Source organism: Neoarius graeffei, chromosome 11 (assembly GCF_027579695.1).
Source record: "Neoarius graeffei isolate fNeoGra1 chromosome 11, fNeoGra1.pri, whole genome shotgun sequence".
NCBI lineage: Eukaryota > Metazoa > Chordata > Actinopteri > Siluriformes > Ariidae > Neoarius > Neoarius graeffei.
The window spans coordinates 71,089,694-71,115,148 of NC_083579.1; the positions used below are offsets into that span (position 1 = coordinate 71,089,694).

At 42.3% G+C, this 25,455-nt stretch overlaps 1 protein-coding gene across 2 annotated transcripts in view; it reads right to left on the minus strand.

Annotated features, from left to right (window-relative positions):
• Nucleotides 1-25,455, minus strand: part of eipr1 (EARP complex and GARP complex interacting protein 1) — a 139,253-nt gene that overhangs the window by 12,513 nt on the left and 101,285 nt on the right. For both annotated transcript variants that reach the window (XM_060934687.1, XM_060934688.1), the window contains 2 exons: nucleotides 8,561-8,728; nucleotides 3,263-3,430 (listed from right to left, as the gene is read on the minus strand). In XM_060934687.1, coding sequence (XP_060790670.1) covers nucleotides 3,263-3,430; nucleotides 8,561-8,728 — 336 coding nt within the window. The remainder of the gene's footprint in view (nucleotides 1-3,262; nucleotides 3,431-8,560; nucleotides 8,729-25,455) is intronic.

The following is a 25,455-nucleotide window of genomic DNA, read 5'->3' on the forward strand; positions in this document are numbered from 1 at the left end:
CTGAAAGGATTAAAGATTTGTTTCATTTTAAATGTTTGCTTTGTTTGCCGAAAACGAACCACAGCATGGTGTACAAAAACTCGCCGTCTGACCTGCGGAAGCATATTGAGGTATATAAACGTTTTATTCCAAGAGAAAGCTTGCAAGTAAGTTGTATGTGCTTTTAGAGCTAGCGATAACATTGCAATAGCTATGCAGTCTGGTTAGTCACATGACTTTCTATGGATTTGCCCGCCAAGTTGCCGTAGCCTTGTCCACGGCTAACGATAACACATAGCTAGTTAACTTGGACACTGTTAGTTAGCATGTAAAAACAGAGTTACGGTAACATGAATAACGTTAACTTATCTGAAGTCCTTTCAGAAATGTTTTATCATAATCTTGCCAAATAAACAAAATGTAGAAAACTTTCTTTTCTAGTCACATTAGATACCCAATATGATTTCGAGTTTGAAAAGAGTTTGCTAGCATGTCAGGTGGAGTTCCACTGACTAGCTAGCTTAACGTTAAACCACCATGATTCCATAGGCAGATTCAAATGTACATGAATACATGCGCACACGCGAGACCTGTGAGATGGACAGTATTGTACTAGTCAGTCACAACAAATTGCTAGAATTTTTTGTTTTGATGCAAGATGATGGTCTTGCTTTTTTTTTTGTCTTGCTTAAAGCAGTGTTGCTGTTGGGCAGTTATTAAGCTCGAGGTGTAGATCTGGGTTTTAATCAGGTTGGAGTGTCGTTTTTATTTTCTGAGCAAGCTGCATTTACAGCTATTCCACTGTCTTCCTGATTAACATACACATACATGTGTGCACACACTGCCAGAGCTGTGTTAGAACACTACCATGCTGCGTTTATTCTACAGGTGCTACAAGCGAGTCAGTAAATCCAGTCGGTTGCTTCAAAGGCATTAGGTTTTGTAAGAGTTGTAGCAATAATACAACAATGCACTGACAGAAAATGTACTTAATACTTAGGTATTTTCAAAAGCAAGTACTTCAGTACTTTAATTTAAGTAAAAATTTGACTGGACAACTTTCACTTGTATTGGAGTAACATTTGACCAGTGGGATCTGTACTTTGACTTAAGTCATGAACTTGGGTACTTTGTCCACCTCTGCAGGACTGTGAAATAGAAATGACAAAATCCGAGGAAACAATTTTAGCAGGGGGTCTGGGGGGCGCAGCTCCCCAGGAGCTGTAGGCCTGGGGGCCGCAGGGCCCCAGAAGCTGAACAGATTTTGTGTATATTGATAGATTTGAAGCGTCTCCTGAAAGCAAATATTTTCTCAACCATGCCATTTAATTTGAACTGTTATTATTATGTTGAAATAATACAATGTGAACTGATTTACCTTTTAACTGATAAGGGTTCACTTGAAGAATGAAAATATATCAATAACATACCTCATATTGTAAATTCACTCATATTCTTGTGTCGATTTGTATCAATTCATTGGGTACCATAATGTCTTTTCCACGGGGGAAATTCTAGACTGACTATTAAATAATAGTCACTAATGTTCTTGTTTTTGAACTGATTCAATACCAAAATGTCTTTCTTGTTCATGTTAGACAGATTCTAGTCAAAAACTATATACAAGTCAATATTTATATTTATTTCCTTTTCTTTGTTCGCAGTTTCTTCAGCTTAGAAAGCCTACTCTTTTCTTTCTGACTTTCTATATGGCTGTCCCTTGCTCTTTTGGTCTCTCTTTCATTACCTATTCATGATAACAATGAACATTATGAACAATAACATAAGTTAAAACTAAAATGTGAACAAGATGGTCTACCTGGTAATCTATAGTTCAACAGCTTCAATTTCACCAATTCCGCATGGTTTTTTTCCTTTAACATGGTCAACCAAACGTGTTCTTCCACCAGAACCGTACTTCACATCCTGATGGCACAAGATGCAGTAAGCTTTCCCCGGTTCTTTTATCTTCCGTATGTGCTCATGGAGATATTCACTACCGGCTTTAAACTCCAGCCATCGCCAATTCCATGGATTTTTGATGCCGTTTTCCTTGTCAATGTTTTTGACATCGTCGGTCTCACCGTCCTCCCTCTGAACGATGTCCCTCCGTGACGCGGACATACCGCGAAATTCTCCTTTTCAAAACCGTTGATATCGAAAGCGTGTTTAAAGAGCACAATGGTAAAACGAAAAGAACACAAGATTCGCGCCATGGTTTGTAAGCATGGCACAAATGCCGTAAACTGGTCTGTCATTGTCGCAAAAGAAAAAAAGATACCAAAAAAATTACAATGTCGTTACAGAAAGAACAATTTGCGGTAGGCTCTTTCCCAGACTCGCCGGCTCGGTGACACTCGCTGTACGAGACTACTAGCGGTCAGTAGACAACAACCCCTACCCCCCCAATTTGTTATTGTAAAATTAGATGATTTACTAAAATGATATTTTTGGCGGCCAAATTCGCGGAATTCCGCGGATTTTTCACAGCCCTGCCTCTGTGGAACGGTGTCACGTGATCTGATACGCTAAGTAATCAGGAATCAACTTATTTTTTTTCAAGTGGAAGTTTGAGTAATTATTCATGCACAATTAACGTACTGAAAGTCTTTTCTACTTTTGCAATGGCTAAAAGATCGCTAAGGTGTCGATAACTGTAGCCGCCGCCCTATTAAAAAAAATGTTCTGTTGCATAGATTTTTATAATTTATCTACAAAACTGCTTGGATATTAAAATCTCTTATAGGATCAATATATTTTTTTCTTTTTCCCCTCTTCAAGATTAATTCCAAACCTCTGTTTTTAACAATATGACCTGACTGTTTTGTTGTCTACTTTGATAGCAAACCTATATGTTGTGATATTCACAGAGCATCATGAAAATGTCAAGTATTGCGACATAATATTTTGCCATATTGCTATGACGGTTATATCTGAGCCGTCAGTGATGTCAAAGATTCTGAAGAAGGTTTCATTCATTCATTCATTCACTCATTCATAGAGTACCATGCACACACTGATTCACACCTGGGGGTGATTTAGCGTTGCCAATCTATCTACAGTATGGTTTTTTTGGAAGATTTTCAGAAACCGTAGAACTCAGAAGAAAACCCATATGGACACGAGGAGAACAAGTACAACTCCCCATGGATGTTAACCCAAACTCAGGATCGAACCCTGGAGCTGAGAGGCTGCACCGCTACGCCACTCACTAGAAGATGACAGAAGAGAAATCTACCATATAGAGACGGAAAAGGAGTGAAATGCAGAAAACGAAACGGACTTTTCCTCATGATGATTCTCCTCACTGTCACTGAGGTCGTCGTCATCTACAAGGTGGCCAAAGGGCTCAGACGAAATGGAAACCATGTTGGACAGGATCACTCGGCTGTCACTGCTGGCTGTAAGCAGCAGCTGGTCATGGGAGTGGTTATACCTCACGCTCCACACCCTAAAACAACAATAATAATAATGTTATTATTAATAATGTTATAACAATAATAATGTGTGTTGTGTTGTACACTGATTTACAAAGAATAACTGCATTTCAATTTCAATTCAACTCTATTCTATTTGCAGAGCACTTCTAACCACAAGGTCAAGGACGTCGTCGCTCATCAGGCCTGCCATCAAAACAACCACGACGAGCAAAACATCAAACAGAACTGAAATGTGACGATGTGAGAGAGGACCAACCTCCACGACAAATTTTTACAACAGGAAAATCAACAAAGGGCGAAATTTTGTTCTCTAAGAGAAAATCGACCCAAAACATCGATCAGAACTGAATTCGCATGATAAATGAGAGAGGAGAGACAATTCAAGTCAGAAGAAAATGTGTTAAGTTGACCTAATTAATAATTTGTTCGCAAAAAATTGACAATACAACGACCAAGTGTTGTGCACAAGGTCGAGTTCTTTCAAACAAAACAATCAGAACTGAAATCCATTGAGAACTGAGGGACGGAGGCGATACGATTTAACTGAAAATAAACAAAGTTGTAAACAAATGCTTTACACAAGAAAATCAACAAACAAACGACCAAGTTTTTTGTTCATCGAGGGAAGATCGACCCAAAACATCGATCAGAACTGAAATCAGGTGAGAACTGCGAGAGGAGATACATTTCTAATGAGAAGTCCTGAAATTCGCGAAGTTGATCTAATTAGCAGTTCGTTAGCGAAAATCGGACAATACAATGGCCAAGTGCTGTACAGAAGGTCGAGTTCTTTCAAACAAAACAATCAGAACCGAAATCCACTGAGAACAGAGGGAGGAGATCCGATTTAACTGAAAATAAACAAATTGTTTACAACAGGAAAATCAACAAACAAATGACCAAGTTTTGTTCCTCGAGGGAAGCTCGACCCAAAACATCGATCAAAATTGAAATCAGATGAGAAATCAGAGAAGATTTCTTTCGTTCTTTCGAGTGAAAGGCCGGGAAAATTCGTTAATTTGGCCTAATTATGACCTCGTTAGCAAAAAATTTGACAAAACAACGACCAAGTTTTGTGCAGAGTGATGAGTTCTTTCAAGCAAAACAACCGGAACAGAAATCTATGGAGAACTGATGGAGGAAATAAGATTTAACTGAATTGTGGACGACGGACCGACGACAGACACCACGTCATGGCAACAGCTCATTGGCTTTATGGCTAGACGAGCCAACAATGGACATTCTCACAAAGCAGCGTTAATATATAGTAATATATAAATTCCAGATATAAATTTTACATTTATAACTCTGTTCCTAATGAGCAAGCCAGGGGCCTCAATGGCAATGAAAAACTCCCCGAGACAACATGAGACAGAAACCCTGAGACATGACGTGAGGTACAGTAGAAACCAATCACGTCATTAAATTCACCTTAAAACAGGCTTGTAGTACTCGAGTCCAACTCATGACTTGACTTGGACTTGAGCACTGATGACTCGGACTCGTACATTAACTGCATTCGGACTTGTAAACTGGAGACGAGGACTCTGATTTTTTCTTTTTCTTTTTTGTAACATGCCATAATAATTTGCTATAAGATATTTATATCTACATTAATTTTTATACTAATTTCGTGCAAGAGTGTCACACCTGCGTGCCCTGGTGCGTGCATCAGATAGACTCTCAGGCGTGCGCCAAGCGGACTCTCGTGCGTGCGTCGTAAACGACTCACACCTGCACAGGATTAAGCAGCAATCAGCGCGCCTATATAAAACTTGTGAAAACACACTTACAGTGGTGCTTGAAAGTTTGTGAACCCTTTAGAATTTTCTATATTTCTGCATAAATATGACCTAAAACATCATCAGATTTTCACACAAGTCCTAAAAGTAGATAAAGAGAACCCAGTTAGACAAATGAGACAAAAATATGATACTTGGTCATTTATTTATTGAGGAAAATTATCTAATATTACATATCTGTGAGTGGCAAAAGTATGTGAACCTTTGCTTTCAGTATCTGGTGTGACCCCCTTGTGCAGCAATAACTGCAACTAAACGTTTCCGGTAACTGTTGATCAGTCCTGCACACCGGCTTGGAGGAATTTTAGCCCGTTCCTCCGTACAGAACAGCTTCAACTCTGGGATGTTGGTGGGTTTCCTCACATGAACTGCTCGCTTCAGGTCCTTCCACAACATTTCGATTGGATTAAGGTCAGGACTTTGACTTGGCCATTCCAAAACATTCACTTTATTCTTCTTTAACCATTCTTTGGTAGAACAACTTGTGTGCTTAGGGTTGTTGTCTTGCTGCATGACCCACCTTCTCTTGAGATTCAGTTCATGGACAGATGTCCTGACATTTTCCTTTAGAATTCACTGGTGTAATTCAGAATTCATTGTTCCATCAATGATAGCAAGCCGTCCTGGCCCAGATGCAGCAAAACAGGCCCAAACTATGATACTACCACCACCATGTTTCACAGATGGGATAAGGTTCTTATGCTGGAATGCAGTGTTTTCCTTTCTCCAAATATAACGCTTCTCATTTAAACCAAAAAGTTCTATTTTGGTCTCATCTGTCCACAAAACATTTTTCCAATAGCCTTCTGGCTTGTCCACGTGATCTTTAGCAAACTGCAGACGAGCAGCAATGTTCTTTTTGGAGAGCAGTGGCTTTCTCCTTGCAACCCTGCCATGCACACCATTGCTGTTCAGTGTTCTCCTGATGGTGGACTCATGAAAATTAACATTAGCCAATGTGAGAGAGGCCTTCAGTTGCTTAGAAGTTACCCTGGGGTCCTTTGTGACATCGCTGACTATTGCACGCCTTGCTCTTGGAGTGATCTTTGTTGGTCGACCACTCCTGGGGAGGCTAACAATGGTCTTGAATTTCCTCCATTTGTACACAATCTGTCTGACTGTGGATTGGTGGAGTCCAAACTCTTTAGAGATGGTTTTGTAACCTTTTCCAGCCTGATGAGCATCAACAACGCTTTTTCTGAGGTCCTCAGAAATCTCCTTTGTTCGTGCCATGATACACTTCCACAAACATGTGTTGTGAAGATCAGACTTTGATAGATCCCTGTTCTTTAAATAAAACAGGGTGCCCACTCACACCTGATTGTCATCCCATTGATTGAAAACACCTGACTCTAATTTCACCTTCAAATTAACTGCTAATCCTAGAGGTTCACATACTTTTGCCACTCACAGATATGTAATATTGGATCATTTTCCTCAATAAATAAATGACCAAGTATAATATTTTTGTCTCATTTGTGTAACTGGGTTCTCTTTATCTACTTTTAGGACTTGTGTGAAAATCTGATGATGTTTTAGGTCATATTTATGCAGAAATATAGAAAATTCTAAAGGGTTCACAAACTTTCAAGCACCACTGTACTTTGCGACGTATCGAGTTGTGTTGCTGACACATTACCGAGCCTTATTTCCTTGTTTGGTTTCCTGATCCCCGAGTTCCCGTTTCTCGTCTTTGATTCTGCCGAGTCTATGATAGCCTGTTTGTGCCTCGCTTGACCGATTGCCTGTTTCACTGTTTTACAATTTTGCCCGCCGTTCTGGATTGTTTACCGTCTTCACTTGTATTAAAAAAAACACACCTTCTGCACTGACATCTGTCTCTCCAACCATCTCTGACAGAATACTTCACACTCCCTGACAAAGGGAAGCACATTCACCTGTTCATACACCATGTTCAGGAACAAACTAATGTTAATGGCGCTAAAACAGCCGCTGTCAAATGGTGTTCTCGGACCCCGACTTGAAATTTTTTTAAATGACTCGGACTTAACCCGGACTTGAACACTGGGGACTCGAGGTTTTGTGACTCGACTACAACACTGGCTTAAAATGACATCATGTGCAACACAGGTGAAGCAAACAACGTAAATGACGCTTTTCTATGTGCTAATTATATTCTGTTGGCATTCTGGGCTCAATGTCAAGCACAAGACTATTTCAAGAAAGCTTAACAAAATAAAGGTTCCATCCGAATGGTGGAAAAAATGTTTACAGACGGGTTTAGTAAATCACATCGCTGGTGCTAAATTAATCTCTCTCTGTTCAACACCTCCTGCTGTTTTGCGCTTTTAGATAGAAACATTCCAAACTTTATACTCATTAAGCTGAACCTGTAAAGTGTATTATTTTGCGCTTGGGAAAGACGCAATCCAGTGTAGACTACTCCGTTAATAAATCAGCTTGTACGTATATTCATTTCTGGGCTTGATCACACATTTTACACACTGAAACTTTTAGTAAATTGAGACCTGAATGTTCTGTGCAGCTAATGGTTTGCCTATAGAACCCAATTTCATTGTTATTTTGGAAACTTGGCTTCTTGCTTAATTCTGCTCTGCTGAAAAATTGCCGACCTCCCAATTTTCCTCTCCGACTCCAATTTTCTCCTTGTTTTTCCACCTCGCTAAGATTTTTTCTCTCTCTCTCTGTCTGTCTAAGCCTCAGGCATGGCTCAGGAGACGATCCCAGCCCCTCATAGAAGGGGATTGTTGGAGGATAACTTGGCTGTCGACAGCTAAATCTGGCTCAGTCAACCCTGCTCCTACAGCCTAACTAATCTGCTTCTGTCCCAAAATATTCCCTAATTCCTCCCTCCCAAGGCTCAGCCAAGGCCTCGCTGCCAACTGAACAAACGACAAAAAATGAGTGGCACGCAGGAGCACTGCAGGTCTGTAATTTCTTATCTAAATAGGATCAAAACTGGGTTGTTATTGATACAGTGGTGCTGTGTTTTCCAGAGATAGCATCCAATGTCTGACACGTTATTCAGTGATTGGTGTGTGTGTGTGGCTGGGAATGTGAATTGTGATGGTGAATTACAAACTGCCTCGTATACCGGTACATGACCTCTAAAATGAGACTCCGAATACTGTTGCAGATATCAGGCTAATTAAAATGTCAACACACACAAGACACAAAATGCACATCCAAAGGGGGAAAAAAAAACAATAACAACAAGCTTTCAGCTTACAAATCCGTCAGGCAATCTTTTGTTTGTATGGATGGTCATGCATGAACTGAAATTCATCTGCTTTTGTACACAAAAGTGATGCTTGTGTGTTTATCTGGCTACTCCGTGTGTGTTTGCGTGTCGCTAACCAGTGGGAGTGCTCCTCCAGGGTTTTGACAGGTTCGTTGATGTGCCTCACATCCCAGAATTTGACCTTACAGTCGTCCCCGCAGCTGGCCAGGTAGTACTGCTTGTTGGGATTGAAGTCCAAGTCTCGCACCAACTGCCCGTGGGCATTTTCAATGCAGTAGATCTGACTGTGTGGGAGAGAGAGAGAGAGAGAGAGAAACAAGAGCACTTAGAAGTTTCTAATGAACGAGAGAGAGAGAGAGAGAAGACTGACATAGATTTCTCATGAATCAAAAGCAGTCTGGTGCTGTAGCTCTGAAGGCCAAACCTCCACCTCACATCATATCATATATAAAAATGCGACAAGCCATAAAGCATGTCGCGGTCTGCTCTAGTCCTCATGCAAAGTGATCACTTCCCAGAGCAGAGAGTGTGTTCGTTTTGCAAGAACTTGTAAAAGCCAGTGCACGTGTATGAACTCAGTCTGAAGGACCTCGGCTTCATTAGTATGGGCGACTGACAGGGGTGCCTGGGGTCCTTTAACATCTCAAGCCTACTGCAACCCTTTGCTCTTTCCGTCTCCGTTAGCCGGCTATCTCACCGTCCACTGATCTCATTATGCAATTAACATGCTAATTAAAAAGCTTATTAAAACTAGGGGTGAGGAAAATTTGACCAGGGGGAGCGTGGGGGGCTTCAATTAGGTCAAGATTAAAGTCTCAATTCAAATCGTTCTGCAGGAGGCAGAAGGTTAAAACGTCCAGTCCCATTATGAGATGATGTATGAATATTAAGACATCAACAGAGTACACTGAGGAAAGAAAAAGAAGGAAGTGTCATTACTCATCACTGCATCTTCCTAAAACGGAGAGTTTTTGATTTGTCAAGAAGTAAAACCAAAATCAGACGTATTCTAGATCACTATGCGCTTTCCGCCATGAGTGGTGACCTTTAGCCTTTGGTTCCAATCTCCCCCACTCCCAAAGGTCGAGGAGCAGCGGCTGCTAAAGCTAGCCAGAGAAATGGAGCAAGAAATTGGGTTAGCCTTGCCGCTCCGAAGTCCTCCACGCTTGCAAATCTGAAATTGGGACCCAACCAGGCAAATCCTGGGTTGAGCTGTGATTCGAGGACACACTCTGCAAAAACGTGACAGGGATCAGGTCGCTTTTGCTCATAAAGCCTCGGGACACGATATGGTCCAGTCAACAGAACTCTTCTGGTTTTTCTACACGCAAGTTAAGTGGAGCCCCTCGGCACCAATCAGCTGGTGGTGGTCGTGATGAAACGACACGACTGAGGAGATCCGGTCATGTATTCATGTATGGGGCATTCCAAGACCTCTGCTGCCATGATGATATTCCAGCACACATGCACATACACACACAAAATGCATTTTGCACATCCGGTGGAAATGAGGCTGCAGCCACAGCGAGGGGGTAAAGAGTCACTGGATGCTTTTGTAGAAGGGGTAAAAGCTTTGTGTGGGTGGCATGTGCATTTTCAGAGCGCGCCAAAATGCTCTCTAGGGTCGCAAGGTTTACAAAGGTAATGGAACATCAGATTGATTGCAGCAAAAGGTAGAGGTCCAGAGGTGACCTCGATCGACCCTAAAAAAAAAGACAAAAACCAAAACATCAGAACCTTAAAAGCAAATTAAGACTCACAAATTTATGAATCTCTTTCAATTTCATTTGTGGGGAAATGTCTGGATAGCTCATAGGGGACTGAGATAAAAACTGGAGCAATACTGGAATGATATTTTGGCAATTAAATATAATACCAGAATGCTGTGAATTCTTGAATCTGATTGGTCAGAAGGTGTTGATTATTTTCTCCAACAGGAGCCCTGACAGTAGTTCTGGCCATCAGGTCAATCACAGGTTTATACTAATGCGCTTATTCTAATATAGTACATTATCATTTCTTTCGGAACAACTCATTCACAGGGACTTCTGCGACTCAACAACAACAACAAAAAAATGTTAACATCATTAAAGACATTTCCAGAAGGAGTCTCCAGTGTCAGCATAACAGTTTGTAGGTTTCCATGCGAAAGTCTTCAGGACAGAGGTGGTGAAGGAACAATGATATATTTAAAGCTGCTAGAATGAATGTGACAACAGGAATTAAGACCCTGGTCACACTACAGCTCATGATGGGTTTGCAAATACTTGTCAAATGAGAATTTGGTAGCATTGCCACCAATTGTGCAATGCACAGCGAATGTTCTCTGAGCTTCGGGAGTCATTTTTTGGTGCGTCTCCACTTCATGAGTGGCCAAAAACATTGTGAAAAATTTCAAATGCATGCAATGAAATTTGGTGGTGATGTTTTCGTTGACAAGCTTAGCGGCAAGTACTTGCAGATGGGTTTGGGAATATTTCCCAAAGCTCGGGGAATCTTCGGCAAGCCTCTTGAGATGTATTTGTCTCGAATCCATATCCCTGATGCTTGCGGAAGCTTCAGCGACACAGCGGTGAGGCACAGCCTAACCTTCGCCGAGACTTGAAAAGTGCATTTATATTTGGCAATGCGAGTTCTACTCGTAGTCGGGTCATACCAAAGACCTATTGCCATTTGGCAAGGCACACTACAATGCAGATGCAAGTGGGGAATCAAACCCTCGCGGTTACCAGAGGACCAGCCCCCACTGTAACCCTAGCTGTGTAGTTGGCGAGAGGCCAAGGGTTATAGAAGCAGAGATCGGCGCTGCTCAATGCACCTTCAGGGCCTGGTTAGTACTGAGACAGGAGACTGCCTGGGAAGACCAGGTCCTGGCACAGGAAGGACTTTGACATTCGGCGAGCCTTCGCCAAGGTCTGTAATTGGTTGGATGAAGAGTTCATGAATATTCGGCAAATGTTTGGTGACGGTTAGACGACGCATTTTTGATCGTCGCTGATTGGTTGGGGCCGATGTCACGCAATGTTGAAATCTATTGAGAAAGGCAGCAGTGATCATTCTCTTGCTAGACGCCAATATGTACAAAATCCTCAAGCATGCCTTCTAGGAAAAAGGTCAGGTTAATTTTGTAGTGGTATAAAGCTGTTTGCTACAAATTGTAAACATGGATGGCTCAGTGGTGTAGTAGGTAGCATTGCTGCCTCGCAGCTCCAGTGTAGAATGTATGAAGGTTTGCATGTTTACCATGTTGGTTATGCTAAATTGCCCTTCGATGTATGTAAATAGCACCCTTCTATGTACTTGCATCCCATCCAGCATGAATTCTTCTGCCTTGTGCCCAGTGTTCCTGGGATAAGCTCTGGATTCAACGTGACCCAGACCAGGATAAAGATGAATGAAGGAAGGATCTTGCAATGTGCTTATGAAAAGTGCATCAAGTGCTTACAGCAAGCACACTCTGTAACTTCAATTTGATTTAGCCAATTTAAGAACTGAAAAAGAGCAAATAATTACTGAATACTTACAAACTACTCATTACCTCCACCAAGGAGATGATGTTTTCAGTGCAGTTTATTTGTCTGTCTATCTGTCTGTAAGCAGCATTGCGCAAAACCTACCAACCCAATTGGCATGAAACTTGGTGGTAGGGTGTAGCATGGGCCAAGGAAGAACCTGTTAAATTTTGGAACAGATCTGAGTGAAGGGGCAAACTCATGAATTTATTTTCACTTCTGCTAGCATTGTGACATACAGAAGTCTACGCTCAACAATGTCGTATATCTTAGAATCCGTCTGAAAGGGGGCGTCGTGGCTCAGGTGGATAAGGCGCCATACCATAAATCCGGGGACATGGGTTCGATTCCGGCCCAAGGTCATTTCCCGATCCCTCCCCGTCTCTCTCCCGCTCATTTCCTGTCTCTATACTGTCCTATCCAATAAAGGTGAAAAAAGCCCCCCAAAAAAAATCTTTAAAAAAAAAAAAAAGAATCCATCTGAAAGTTCAGTAGTGACATAGCCAAAACATAACCAAAGTAGAAATACGATCAATCCATATCACAATCCACATTCACGGCTTCAAGAGGACTCATGGTACCCATGAATGTGGATTGTGATATGGAGGCTTCAGCTAGACACAATCATATTTTGAAACAGTTTTAATGGTTTGGGAAAGCTATGCAGCTGCAAATTTGAATATCATGGAAGACTTGACTATTGTCTATTGTCAAAGACTATTGTCATTGGTGGAGGTCTGCGCTCTCCAAGTGCCCTTCTAGCTGTATTTGCGACTGAGAAAGTTTAGTTGGAACTACTGCCTCAGTTGGCAAAACTTACAGAAAAAAAAGTCATAGACCTATGAAATGTTTACGTATTCTCCTTGTGATAAAACCTATTAAAACGTATTTTTATTTGTATTTCAAACCTTGAAAACATCATCTTCTTTTGGCTGCTCCCATTAGGGGCCGCCCCAGCGGATCATCATGACCTACATATTTGATTTGGCATAGGTTTTTACACCGAATGCCCTTCCTGACGCAACCCACTCCAATCTATCTAGGCTTGGGACCAGCACCAAGTATGCACTGGCTTGTGCAACCCCAGTGGCTGGGTTTTTGTACCTAATCTGCATGTCTTTGAACTGTGGGGGAAACCAGAGCACCTGAAGGAAACCCACGCAGACACGGGGAGAACACGCAAACTCCACACGGAAAGGCCCCAGTTGGCCGTAAGGTTCGAACCCAGAACGTTCTTGCTGCGAGACAACAGTGCTAACCACCAGTATTGTAGTCGAGTCACTAAACCTCGAGTCCGAATCAAGTTCAAGTCATTAAAAAAATTTCGAGTCGAGTCCACTATTGATCAGAGTTGAGTCCGAGAACAAGACTGCAACTGCACCATTTGACGGTGGCTGTTTTAGCGCCATTACCGTTAGTTTGTTCCTGAACATGACGTATGAACAGGTGAATGTGCTTCTCTTTGTCAGGGGGTGTGAAGTATTCTGTCAGAGATGGATGGGAGACGGATGTAAGTGCAGAAGATGTGTTTATTAATACAAGTGAAGACGGTAAACAATCCAGAACAGCAGGCAAAATCGTAAAACAATGAAACAGGCAATCGGTTAAGCGAGGCACAAACAGGCTATCGTAGATTCAGCAGAATCAAAGACAAGAAACAGGAAATCAGGGATCAGGAAACCAAACAAGGAAATAAGGCTCGGTAATGTGTCAGCAATGCAACTCAATACTTCGCAAAGTAAGTGTGTTTTCATAGTTTTTATATAGGCGTGCTGATTGCGCCTTAATCCTGCGCAGGTGTAAGTCATTTACAGTGCGCGCGAGAGTCCACTTGGCGCGCGTGCTGTCTGGAGCGCGCCCGAGAGTCTATCTGATGCACATGCCAAGGAGCGCAGATGTGACACTCTTGCACGAAATTACTATAAAATTAATGTGGATATCAATATATTATGCCAAATTATTATGGCATGTTACAAAATATAAAGAAAAAAATCCAAGTCCTCATTTCCAATTTACGAGTCCGAATGCAGTTAATGCATGAGTCCGAGTCAAAGTCCGAGTCATCAGTGCTCAAGTCATGAGTCCTTAAAATTAGGACCCGAGTCGGACCCGAGTACTACAAACCTGCTAACCACTCCGCCACCATGTCGCCCCATTTAAACATAACGTGATAAAACAAGCATTTCTACATCTTTCAAGCATCTATATGAACCCTGTATGAATCATTTTTACGTAAACGTATGAATCATTATGGATGTTTGTGTGAAGAATTTGCATAAACCTTGACAAGAAGAACTATAGCAACAGGACGACTACAAAAAACAAACAAACAAACAAACAAACAAACAAACAAACAAAACACAATAGGGATCTTGCACACATTTGGCTCTTTAGTTAGTGGAATTCTATTATTTGTGATGCGAATATGATCACGAATCATGTCGCAGCTAATCACTTCTCACGTATCATCCATCTCTGCAACTGCAATTTCACTAGCAGTTAAATGTTCTCTCCGTATCTATGTATCTCTTCTCAGCCAGTCTGGACTTTGTCTCCTCGAAAGCTGCAGCACAGACCTGTTTCTGTTTGCGTGAGGTGCGGTGTGTATTGTGGCATCAGAGCTGACAGCTAATGCACAGCGTTCACACAGTTGCAGGGAGGTGGTGAGTGTGTGTGTGTGTAGTGTGCGTGCGTGCGTGCTCTAGCGCTTACACGCTGTCCCTCAGAGGTGTAAGCAGAGCTGCAGACTGAGGAACAGACAGAACATCAACATGAAGCACTGTCCTGCCATACAGTACACCTCATTTCCTGTTTGCATATAAAATCAGATAAACAATATGATGCATGTGCACAAAGCACAAGTGAGGTTGAGGTTTAACCATCCTTCAGAAAACAAACGCTCAGTGATCGGTCTTGTTGGATTTTAAAAACGATTACTGTCGTCCTTTCACAAGGCGCGAGATCATTTTTCCTAGCATGATTCTGCTACAAAATCCAGGACGGCTAACTGAAGTCGGAAGGAAATCAGAAGTAGCCACTGCTATTGTGTTAGTGACGCGTTTACATAATTACAGACTACGTCAGACCTTAACGGCACGCTGCTGGCTCTACTTTCTCTACCAACAAACAAGAGCTGTAATCGATCTTCGAAACAATCTTTAATAAGTCAAGATCGCTCTTTTCTGCTTATTTTGCACTCCGCTCTGCTTCGTGATGGTGTGACGTATACAGAGAGCTGATGTTTTTGCCCGGGGAAGTGCTGTACTGACACACACTCTTGACAACCCAGCAGAGACACTCTGGAGGATGTCTGATGGGCAGTGGAGCAGAATAGAACCGCACTCTTACTGCTAGCACACAGCTGCTGAACCAACTGGATGCATGGAGAGAAGTGTGTGTGTGTGTGTGTGTGAAGAAGAAACCTTTATTTGTCACATGCACACTTCAAGCACAGTGAAATTCATCCTCTGCATTTAACCCATCTGAAGCAGTGAACACACACACCCAGACAATGGGCAGCCACACTACAGTGCCCGGGGAGCAGTCAGGGGTTCGGTACCTTGCTCAAGGGCACTTCAGCCCAAGACCGCCCCACGTCAACCTAACTGCATGTCTTTGGACTGTGGGGGAAACCGGAGCACCCGGAGGAAACCCACGCAGACACGGGGAGAACATACAAACTCCACACAGAAAGGCCCCTGTCGGCCACTGGGCTCGAACCCAGGACCTTCTTGCTGTGAGGCGACCGTGCTAACCACTTACACCACCATGCCGCCCATGTGGCCACACCCGTGTGTGTGTGTGTGGTGTTTTGACTCTTTGCAGCCCTATAGTCCTTCTGTAAATCCCTCTCTTTCATTTATAGTCAGCTCCAGAATTATTGGCACCCCTCATGAAAACGAGCATATGAGTGACGGAGTCCCCGTCACTACAGTTGAGTATATGCCCTGACCACCATACCAACGAGCCTGGCTCTTTGGTGTGGTGGTCAGGGTGCAGGTTTGGCACCCTGTAGACCTGGGTTCAAGGCAGGATAAGGTGACTGTTCACTTGCTTCGCTACAGATGGTGTCAGAAGTGGGATTCGAACCCACAGCTCCAATCAGAGACCAGACGTGCGCTACTCCAGCCTGGGCGTGTCTGGGTTAGCGCTACTGTTGCACCGTTAGCACTGTTTCCTCGACTCGGCTTGCTCCGGCTGCACTACTGCAACCTCAGCCCGGCCAGGATGCGTCTCGGAGAGCTGAAGAGGCTGTCGGGACACCTGCATCTGCTGCTCAGTTCTCTGTCAGAGCCGCTGGAGCTGCCGTACCTGCTGCCCCAGGAGGAACTCCTCGGTCTGGAGGTGTGCTACTCCAGCATAACACAAAAATATTCTGAACTGAAGCAGCTGACGAGGGGCCCTTCTGTGTTGAGTTTGCATGTTCTCCCTGTGTCTGTGTGGGTTTCCCCCACAATCCAAAGTAAACTGACGATTGATCAAGCTTGGAGAGGGAATTTAATACCTTGTTTTATTTTTCAAATGAATTTTCAACATTTTTCAGCGAGAAGGTCCCAGGTTTGAACCTCACACCTGATGAGGGGCCTTTCTGTGTGGAGTCTGCATGTTCTCCCTGTGTCTGTGCGGGTTTCCTCCGGGTGCTCCGGTTTCCCCCACAATCCAAAGACATGTGGTGAGCATACCTGTCAACCCTCCCGTTTTTCCCGGGAAATCCCTTATTTTGACTTATTTCCCGCTGTCTTCCCGTTTTTTTATTTTCCCGAAAATATCCCGTATTTTCGCATTATATAAAAGTCCCGTATTTTCACAATATAAAAAAGTCGGTAGGTCCAGAATTCATGACGCGCCTCTGACAGGAGTTTACAGCAGGAAGTCGGGCCATGAATTCATGTCCCCGCCCTCTCAGGCATCAGTAATTACATAACTACGTCCGGAGGCGAGGCTGAGCAAGTGATTAGGTCCAGTGTTGCCAGATTGGGAGGTTTCCCGCCCAAGTTGGGCGGTTTCAAGTGCATTTTGGCGGGTTTTGAACATATTTTGGGCTGGAAAACGTCAGCAGTATCTGGCAACACTGATTAGGTCTGAGGTGAAGATGGCGATGCTAATAGCTAAGAAAAACATTAGCCTCTCTTTCTTTGATGATTTCAACAAGTGCGTGGCTGGAATGCTCCCAGACTCTTCCCTCGCAAAGAAATTTTCCATGGGGAAAACGAAAGCCTCCCAAATAATCAAAGGTAAGCTACACATGTTTACATTAAGTATGTCCTGGCTAAGACCTCATAAATAGCCTAGTGTAAACTAATTGGTGTATTAACTGTTTTATCCACTCATTGTCTATTTTATTTTCTATCTGAAACTTACCCATTTTAAATCACTCTTGGTTTAATATCTTATATTACTCTCTCTTTATTACATCTATCTATCTATCTATCTATCTATCTATCTATCTATCTATCTATCTATCTATCTATCTATCTATCTATCTATCTATCTATCTATCTATCTATCTATCTATCGTTCCGAGGCCATGACTATGGTAAAACCATAATAAATTGCAATGGAATTGAATTTATTGACTGGTTATATAATGACCTTTCTTATTTTAACATAAGATACGTATTTTAGCCCTTAATTTGGGAAATAACTGGTACCACTGAAAGCAAATAAAAATAAATGTATAGTTTATTCACAAATGCACTCTATAAACCATAAACATATTGAGTTTGTGTCTTGGCTATCACCAACATGCACCAGAGTACAGGAAATCACAAATACTAGATAGAAAACTGCCCCCCATTCAACTACACACCCACTTTTGGTGAAGGGTATGACTTTCCGAAATTTTCCCTTATTTTGAGTTAAAAATCTGGGAAATATCCCTTTTTTTTCAAACCTCAAAGTTGACAGGTATGGTGGTGAGGTGAGCTGGCCACTCTAAATTGACGATTGCTCAAGCTTGGAGAGGGATGGGCTCTGCCAAATTTAAATGCCCTCGACACACCAGTGATGGACTGTTAATACGTCATCAGTGGTGCCCTTACAGCCCTTGCTGGCTAAAGGGAAAAAGAAGAACCGACACCCTACAATCTCTATCGTAACCTTTCCAGAAGAGAATCACAGCACTGAGCTGCTTTCTTTAACTCTCTAACTGCTCCAGACTCTAAAACTTTCAGTTATGACCCTTTTTGATATTTCCCCATGCTGGTTGATGACAAAGGGATGTGTGTAGCCTCAAATTTGGACCAATGAAACAGAATTTCTGGAGACTGAGAGCAATTACAAAAAAAAAATCTCATTTTAAACAAACAAACAAACAAACAAACAAACTATAATTCATATTGTCTGATCGAGTGCCTTTTATCAGTCTCCAAGAGTTTTCCAAACATTATGCCTGTGGCTGATAGATAAGGAGTAAAACATGGTGGTTCATGCTGTTATAGGAAAATAATCCACGATGGTCTGATTGGATATTCAATCCAATGCTCAGTGCTCTTACAGGAATAACACTGGAATGCACTACCAACACATACAGTCTGTATCTGATATTCAGAAAGGAAATCCACTGATTGTATGAGACATTTTAAACAACTCCGACCTCCGGTACCTTTTAATTGGTATCATGTAAATTTTCTGTCTGTATAGGTATGTTTTGTGTATTATATACTGTACATTATTTATGTTACGAGCCCTGGAAGATTAGCCCTGTCAGGGGCTAAAGGGTATCTCAGTAAACTCAAACTCAATCTGCAAGACAAGTTAGACCCTGCCGTCACTTATTCTATATTAACCCCTTCAATGCCCTTGGACGAGTCACGTACGTCATGAAATCTTTTACCGCTGACGGAAGAATGTTTTAGGCATTGACTGTAATTTATACTAGTGCATCTCAAAAAATTAGAATACCATGAAAAAGTTCCTTTTTTTCATAATTTAATTCAAAAAGGTAAACTTTCATATATTCTATATTTATTACATGTAAAGTGAAATATTTAAAGCCTTTTTGTTTTAATTTTGATGATTATGGCTTATAGCTCATGAAAATCAGAAATCCAGTATCTCAAATTATTAGAATATTCCCTAAGATCAATCAAAAAAAGGATTTACAATACAGAAATGTCCAACTTCTGAAAAGTATATTCATTTATACACTCAATACTCGGTTGGGGCTCCTTTACCATGAATTACTGTATCAATGCGGTGTGGCATGGAGGTGATCAGTCTGTGGCACTGCTGAGGTGTTACTGAAGCCCAGGTTGCTTTGATAGTGGCCTTCAGCGTATCTGTATTTTTGGGTCGGGTGTTTCTCATCTTCCTCTTGACAATACCCCATAGATTCTCTATGGGGTTCAGGTCAGGCAAGTTGGCTGGCCAATCAAACACAGTAATATCATGGTCAGCAAACCATTTGGTATTAGTTTTGGCACTGTGGGTAGGTGCTAAGTCCTGCTGGAAAAGGAAATCAGCATCTCCAAAAAGCTCGTCAGCAGATGGAAGTATGAAGTGCTCTAAAATCTCCTGGTAGATGGCTTTGTTGACTTTGGACTTGATAAAATACAGTGGACCAACACCAGCAGATGACATGGCACCCCAAATCATCACAGACTGTGGAAACTTCACACTGGGCTTCAAACACCTTGGATTCTGTGCCTCTCCACTCTTCCTCCAGACTCTAGAACCGTGATTTCCAAATTAAACGCAAAATGTACTTTCAGCTGAAAAGAGGACTTTGGACCACTGAGCAACAGTCCATTTCTTTCTCTCCTTAGCTCAGATAAGACACTTCTGACATTGTCTCTGGCTCAGGAGTAGCTTGATATTAGGAATGCGAAAGTTGTATCCCCTTTCTTGAAGATGTCTGTTCGTGATGGGTCTTGATACACTGACACCAGCCTCAGTCCACTCCTTGTGAAGCTCTCCCAAGTTCTTGAATCAACTTTTCTTGACAATCCTCTCAAGACTGCGGCCATCCCTGTTGCTTGTGCACCTTTTCCAGCCACCCTTTTCAGCAATGACCTTTTGTGGCTTACCCTCCTTGTGGAGGGCATCAGTGGTCATCTTCTGGACAACAGTCAAGTCAGCAGTCTTCCCCATGATTGTGGTTGTGTGTACTGAACTAGACCGAGAGATACACTGTGTTCATACTGTTTTACTCAAACCCGAAATGAAATATTCTAATATTTTGAGATGGGTTTTTTTATGTTTTTGTACTGTATGCCATACTGATTAAAATTAAAATAGAAAAATGCTTGAAACATTTTAGTTTATGTGTAATGAGTCTATAATATATAACATTTTCACTTTCTTAAATAACTGATGGAAAATATTGAACTTTTTCACAATATTCTAATTTTTTGAGATGCACTAGTATGTGCCACTGTGAAGTGAAAGTAATGTGCCATGTAAGGTACATAAAAGGAGGTGTTTATGACGAGTAGCGTACTTCATAAGGCACAGCGGTAAAAGATTTCATGACGTACGTGACTCGTCCAAGGGCACTGAAGCGGTTAAAGCAGTTACATTATAGAGTCATTCCCTCATCAGCCTCTCTTTTTTTTCTTTCTTGAAGTTAATAGGAAAAACTTGTCATGTTACCAAGAAGCCAGAAAGTGAAAGGTCTTTGGTCTTGAAAATTCTCCTATGGTGGAAAACCTACCGTTATAAAGCGCCGACACTGAAGACCCCTTTAATAAATGTTAAGTAAACGTCTCCTTATGGAAAGAACCATATGACCAGATCAACAAAAATCTGTTTCTTATTAGGGACATGGTAGCTCAGTGGTTAAGACACTGGATTACTGATCCAAAGATCAAGAGCTGGACTGCCAAGCTGCCTCAGTTGGGTCTTGAGTGAGGTTCTTAACCCTCAACTGCTCAGACGTACAGTATAAATAAGATAGATGCAAGTTTCTCTGGAGAACTTTTTCCTATAGACAAGTGGTTACTATAGAAACAATACCATATTAGAATGAGTGCATTAAAGGTGACATCATACGTATATCCCTTTTCCACAAACTGACACCGTTCCCTGAGGTCTTAATGAAATGTCTGTGAGATACTTTGATCAAAATACTACAAGGATAAACCACCACAGCTCCCTTCTCACCCGGTCTAAACAGCCCTGTTCAAAACGGCTGATTTGAGGAACGGCCTGTTCCTTTAAATGATGATGATAATGAGCCACTGCTCACACTATCCGCCTCTTCGGCCGGCCAATCAGGTAGCCCTCTGCTCATGAATATTCATTTGCAAAGGCAGTTCTCAAGCCATGAGTGCAGATACTCAGATGAGGGAGCGGAATAATTCTAACATCTCTGAAGGTTCTCGGTCATCCAGGCCATCGTAAACCGTAGGTGCTTAAGAAGGCAACTGGACTTGCTTGAAATTCTTGAAAACGTTTCACCTCTCATCCGAAAGGCTTCTTCAGTTCTGTCTGACTAGTCGGGAGTGCCAGGTATTTATCCTCTAGTGGACCAAAAGCAACCCGAAGGAGAGTCGTTGAGGTCGCATGGATCGAGCTGAATAATTCTAATGAGCTCCCTTTTCTTAATATTTTTTTCACAATACGTTGCCTGTAATATAACAAATCCTTTGAATTAAAGCTGGCACTACTGTCAGAGTCCTGCTTTTATAGAAAATTAATCAACACAATCAGATTCAAGAATTAAACAGCATCGTGGTGTAAATATTGAGAGCCCTCCGTTCGTGTAATCCATCCATCCATCCATTATCTCTAGCCGCTTTATCCTTCTACAGGGTCGCAGGCAAGCTGGAGCCTATCCCAGCTGACTACAGGCGAAAGGCGGGGTACACCCTGGACAAGTCGCCAGGTCATCACAGGGCTGACACATAGACACAGACAACCATTCACACTCACATTCACACCTACGCTCAATTTAGAGTCACCAGTTAACCTAACCTGCATGTCTTTGGACTGTGGGGGAAACCGGAGCACCCGGAGGAAACCCACGCGGACACGGGGAGAACATGCAAACTCCGCACAGAAAGACCCTCGCCGGCCACGGGGCTCGAACCCGGACCTTCTTGCTGTGAGGCGACAACGCTAACCACTACACCACCGTGCCGCCCCCGTTCGTGTAATATAACTCGCATATGCTGCTGTGTTTTCAATTGTGATTTTGCCATGGTCCTTTTCCCATGTGCTGCTTCTGGTATTTTCCTGAACGCTGTATATTCACGTATAAGTTACGAAGTCTATGCAACTTACTGTCCGTAAAACTCAAGCGTTTTGTTGTTGTTCTTTTGTTTTTTAGTCATTTTAGCTAATATGTAAAAGTAGACTAGTGAAAGAATAATAATAATAATAAATAATAATCAGTTGAATTTATATCGCGCCTTTGTCATACCCAAGGTCGCTTTACAATTCGAAGAAGAAAATATAAAAAGTCCACCAAAAGAAGGTCAGGATGTCATTCCAATGGTGTAGCTGCCACAGTCCCACCAGGCGCACGAAAATAAATCCCACAACACCTGCACAGCCGCCGGGCAACATCGCTCGGAATACCGCACCATGGATCCACAAAGCGAGCACAGAAGCACCGCCACGCAGAGCGCTGGTATGTCCCAAACCACCTGCACAGCCACTGCGACGCCACCGGGCAACATCGCTTGGAACACAAAAGCACCGCTGCACAGAGTGCTGGACAACCCCGATGTTAAAAGAGCAATGAACTCACTGCAGTCCACAGCCAGGATCGCAGGTATCACCCACGACGAACCAAGGCCTGGAGGGAACCGACGCCCAAAACTGGGCAGACAAAACACTCAAACAAAAAACAAACCTCAAACTACACAAACACAAAAAAGAAAAATAAAAGGAAAATAAAATAAAATAAAAAGCATTTACAATAGCATTTGGTCAGTCTTTTTTTTTTAACTCAATTGTCTTATATCTTCACTGTTTATCCCTTTAATCTGTATTTCCCCTGCTACGCATCTCTGTGCAATTTTCACTTTCCTCCAACTCTCACTCCATTTCTGCTTCGTCTCGTATCTCTACTGTCCATCCCTCCCCTATCTCTTCTAATCTCGGCTCCGTTCGTGCTGTTATCTCATCCTCTCTCGCTCTCTTTCTCCTTCCCTGCTCTGCACTCTTTATCCCTCTCTCCCTCACTCATCCTCTCAAGGTCTGGCTCTGTGTTATCCCAGGGATCAATAGTGCTGTGATTATTATTCTGGCTCTACAGCCCACACAGAGCCTCATTTCATTCCATCGCCCATCTGCTTCATATGATTCACTGCACCAGCCCTGCCTCACTAAGTGGCGCACACCACAGCATCACACTATAACGGGGTGAAACCGTGACTGTATAGGGAAATTACAGATGCGCTGATAATCGGTTACACAATGCGTCACAGTATTCAACGGTGACAGTGCATTCCGTACTCTGAAGATAAAGGCGGTCACAAATTAGATGCCATATTGCTTGTAGTCTTCGCTGCAAATGCATTACTGTTATTATTTTGCTAATAAGATACGCACTCCATGAAAGTCGCTCAGTCAAACTGAGGAACATTCCTAAATAAGTTGATAGACAATCATGTGTGTGTTAATACATTTCCAGAAGTTTATAAATTCTGATTATTAAAATTTGCGAATGAAACAGACACCATCTAAAAAAAAAAGTCCAGCATTTCCTTAAAAGTCTGTTACATTTGGATCTAATTTTATGCAAAAGAGGCAATTTGATTGACATGACCGATGCCCAACCACAGACCTTTTCCTGTAGCCCATCAGATGATCTCCTTTAGGTCCTGGTCACACTACAGCTCACGATAGGTTTGCGAATACTTGCCGATGAAAAATTGGTCGCATCGCAACCAACCGTGTGACACACGGTGATTATTCTCCGAGCTTCATGAGTTGTTTTTTGTTGCGTCTCTGCCTCGTGAAGGGCCAAAAACGTCATGAAAAATTCAAATGCATGCATTGAAATTTGAGCCAATGTTTTCGTTGGCAAACTAAGCAGGGAATACTTGCAGGTGTGTTTGGGAATACTTCCTGAAGCTCGCGGAACCTTCGTTGACCCTGTTGAGATGTATGTGTCTCGAATCCATGTCCCCAATGTTCGCAGGAGCCTCATTAACACAGGAGCTTGGCATAGTTTAACCCTCACTGAAACTTAAAAAGAGCCTTTACATTCAGGGATCCTTCCGAGCGCGTTGTGCATGTGCTTGGAACCCAGTCATTATGGGAAACACCTGATGCTGATTTGAGATCAATCAGCACATGCATACAAGGATGCTGTTTTCATCGAGTATTCTGTCAGGTATGCAGGAAGAAAACAGAAAGCAGTCATAAAGCAGAGTATTTAATCATAGTTATCAACATGGCTAGAAAGAAATGTGACAGTGATGATTATAATACTTCGCAAAGCCTCTGTGAAAACAGTGTCCTTATATGCGTGTGCTGATTGTGCTCAAATCAGCATCAGGTGTATCCCGTAACGACTGGGTCCTGTGAGTGAGCATGACCGCTCGAGCGTGCGAAGACGTGACAGTCAAGTGTTCACCTGCTGTGTGACTACAACGTTTAGCTCGCCTGTATATCGCCATGCATCGTCACCAAAACGCCTCATTTTCATCGATAACCCATCGCAAAGCATCGCGAGCTACAGTGTGACCGTAGCTTTACTAATCACAACTACTTTAAAAAAAAATCCTTAATAACTTTTAAAGACAGGGTTTGAAGAACATTTTTACTCCAGTGAGTATTTCACGTTCCAAAAAGCTCATTGTGTTGCAGCATTCAAACCGTTGCATGAAAGTGTGGTGAGCCAGCCAAGCTTGCAACCTTTAAAGGTCCTAAAGCTTGTGGCCAGAAAGGTGGAAAATTCTTCTACCACTTACTTCGGGAATGTTTGGTCAATAAACACAGCAAAGGTATGTCCAATTTCACTGGAAGAAGCAATATGTTTGACATGGCAAATCCCCAACCACAGACCTTTTCCTGAAGTGCATCAGATTCTTTACTCACCACAACAGCTTCAAATAAAACCCTTAACTCTTTAATAAAGACAGGATTCTGTGAATGTTATTATTTCATCCTTTAAAAAAAGCTCATTGTGTTGCAATCTTCAAACCGCTGCATGGAAGTGTAGCAAGCCAGTCAGATTTGCTTAAGATTCTGAATCTTCTGGCCAGAAAAGTGTGCACAGTGATCTTACTCTATATCCTGTGGGCAGAATGTGACGTTGACACTATTAACTGGCTAAGTATATAGAGGAGCGCTCTTCCATAACATATGGGGGTGGGTGGGTGTATATACGGGTTTACCTCTATCCGTATCTTCGTCCGTCTGAAACACCCTTTTTCTCAGCAACCGCAAATCATAGCCACTTGGTACCAAGCTTCAGCTTGGGGTTCTATACCATGCATACCGTTTTCAGGTCTGTCGCATATCAACTTCCTGTTTACTGACTGAATGTATTTACGAAACATATAGCGTGGATTTACAAAGTTTTTGTAACACTTTTCTCAGCA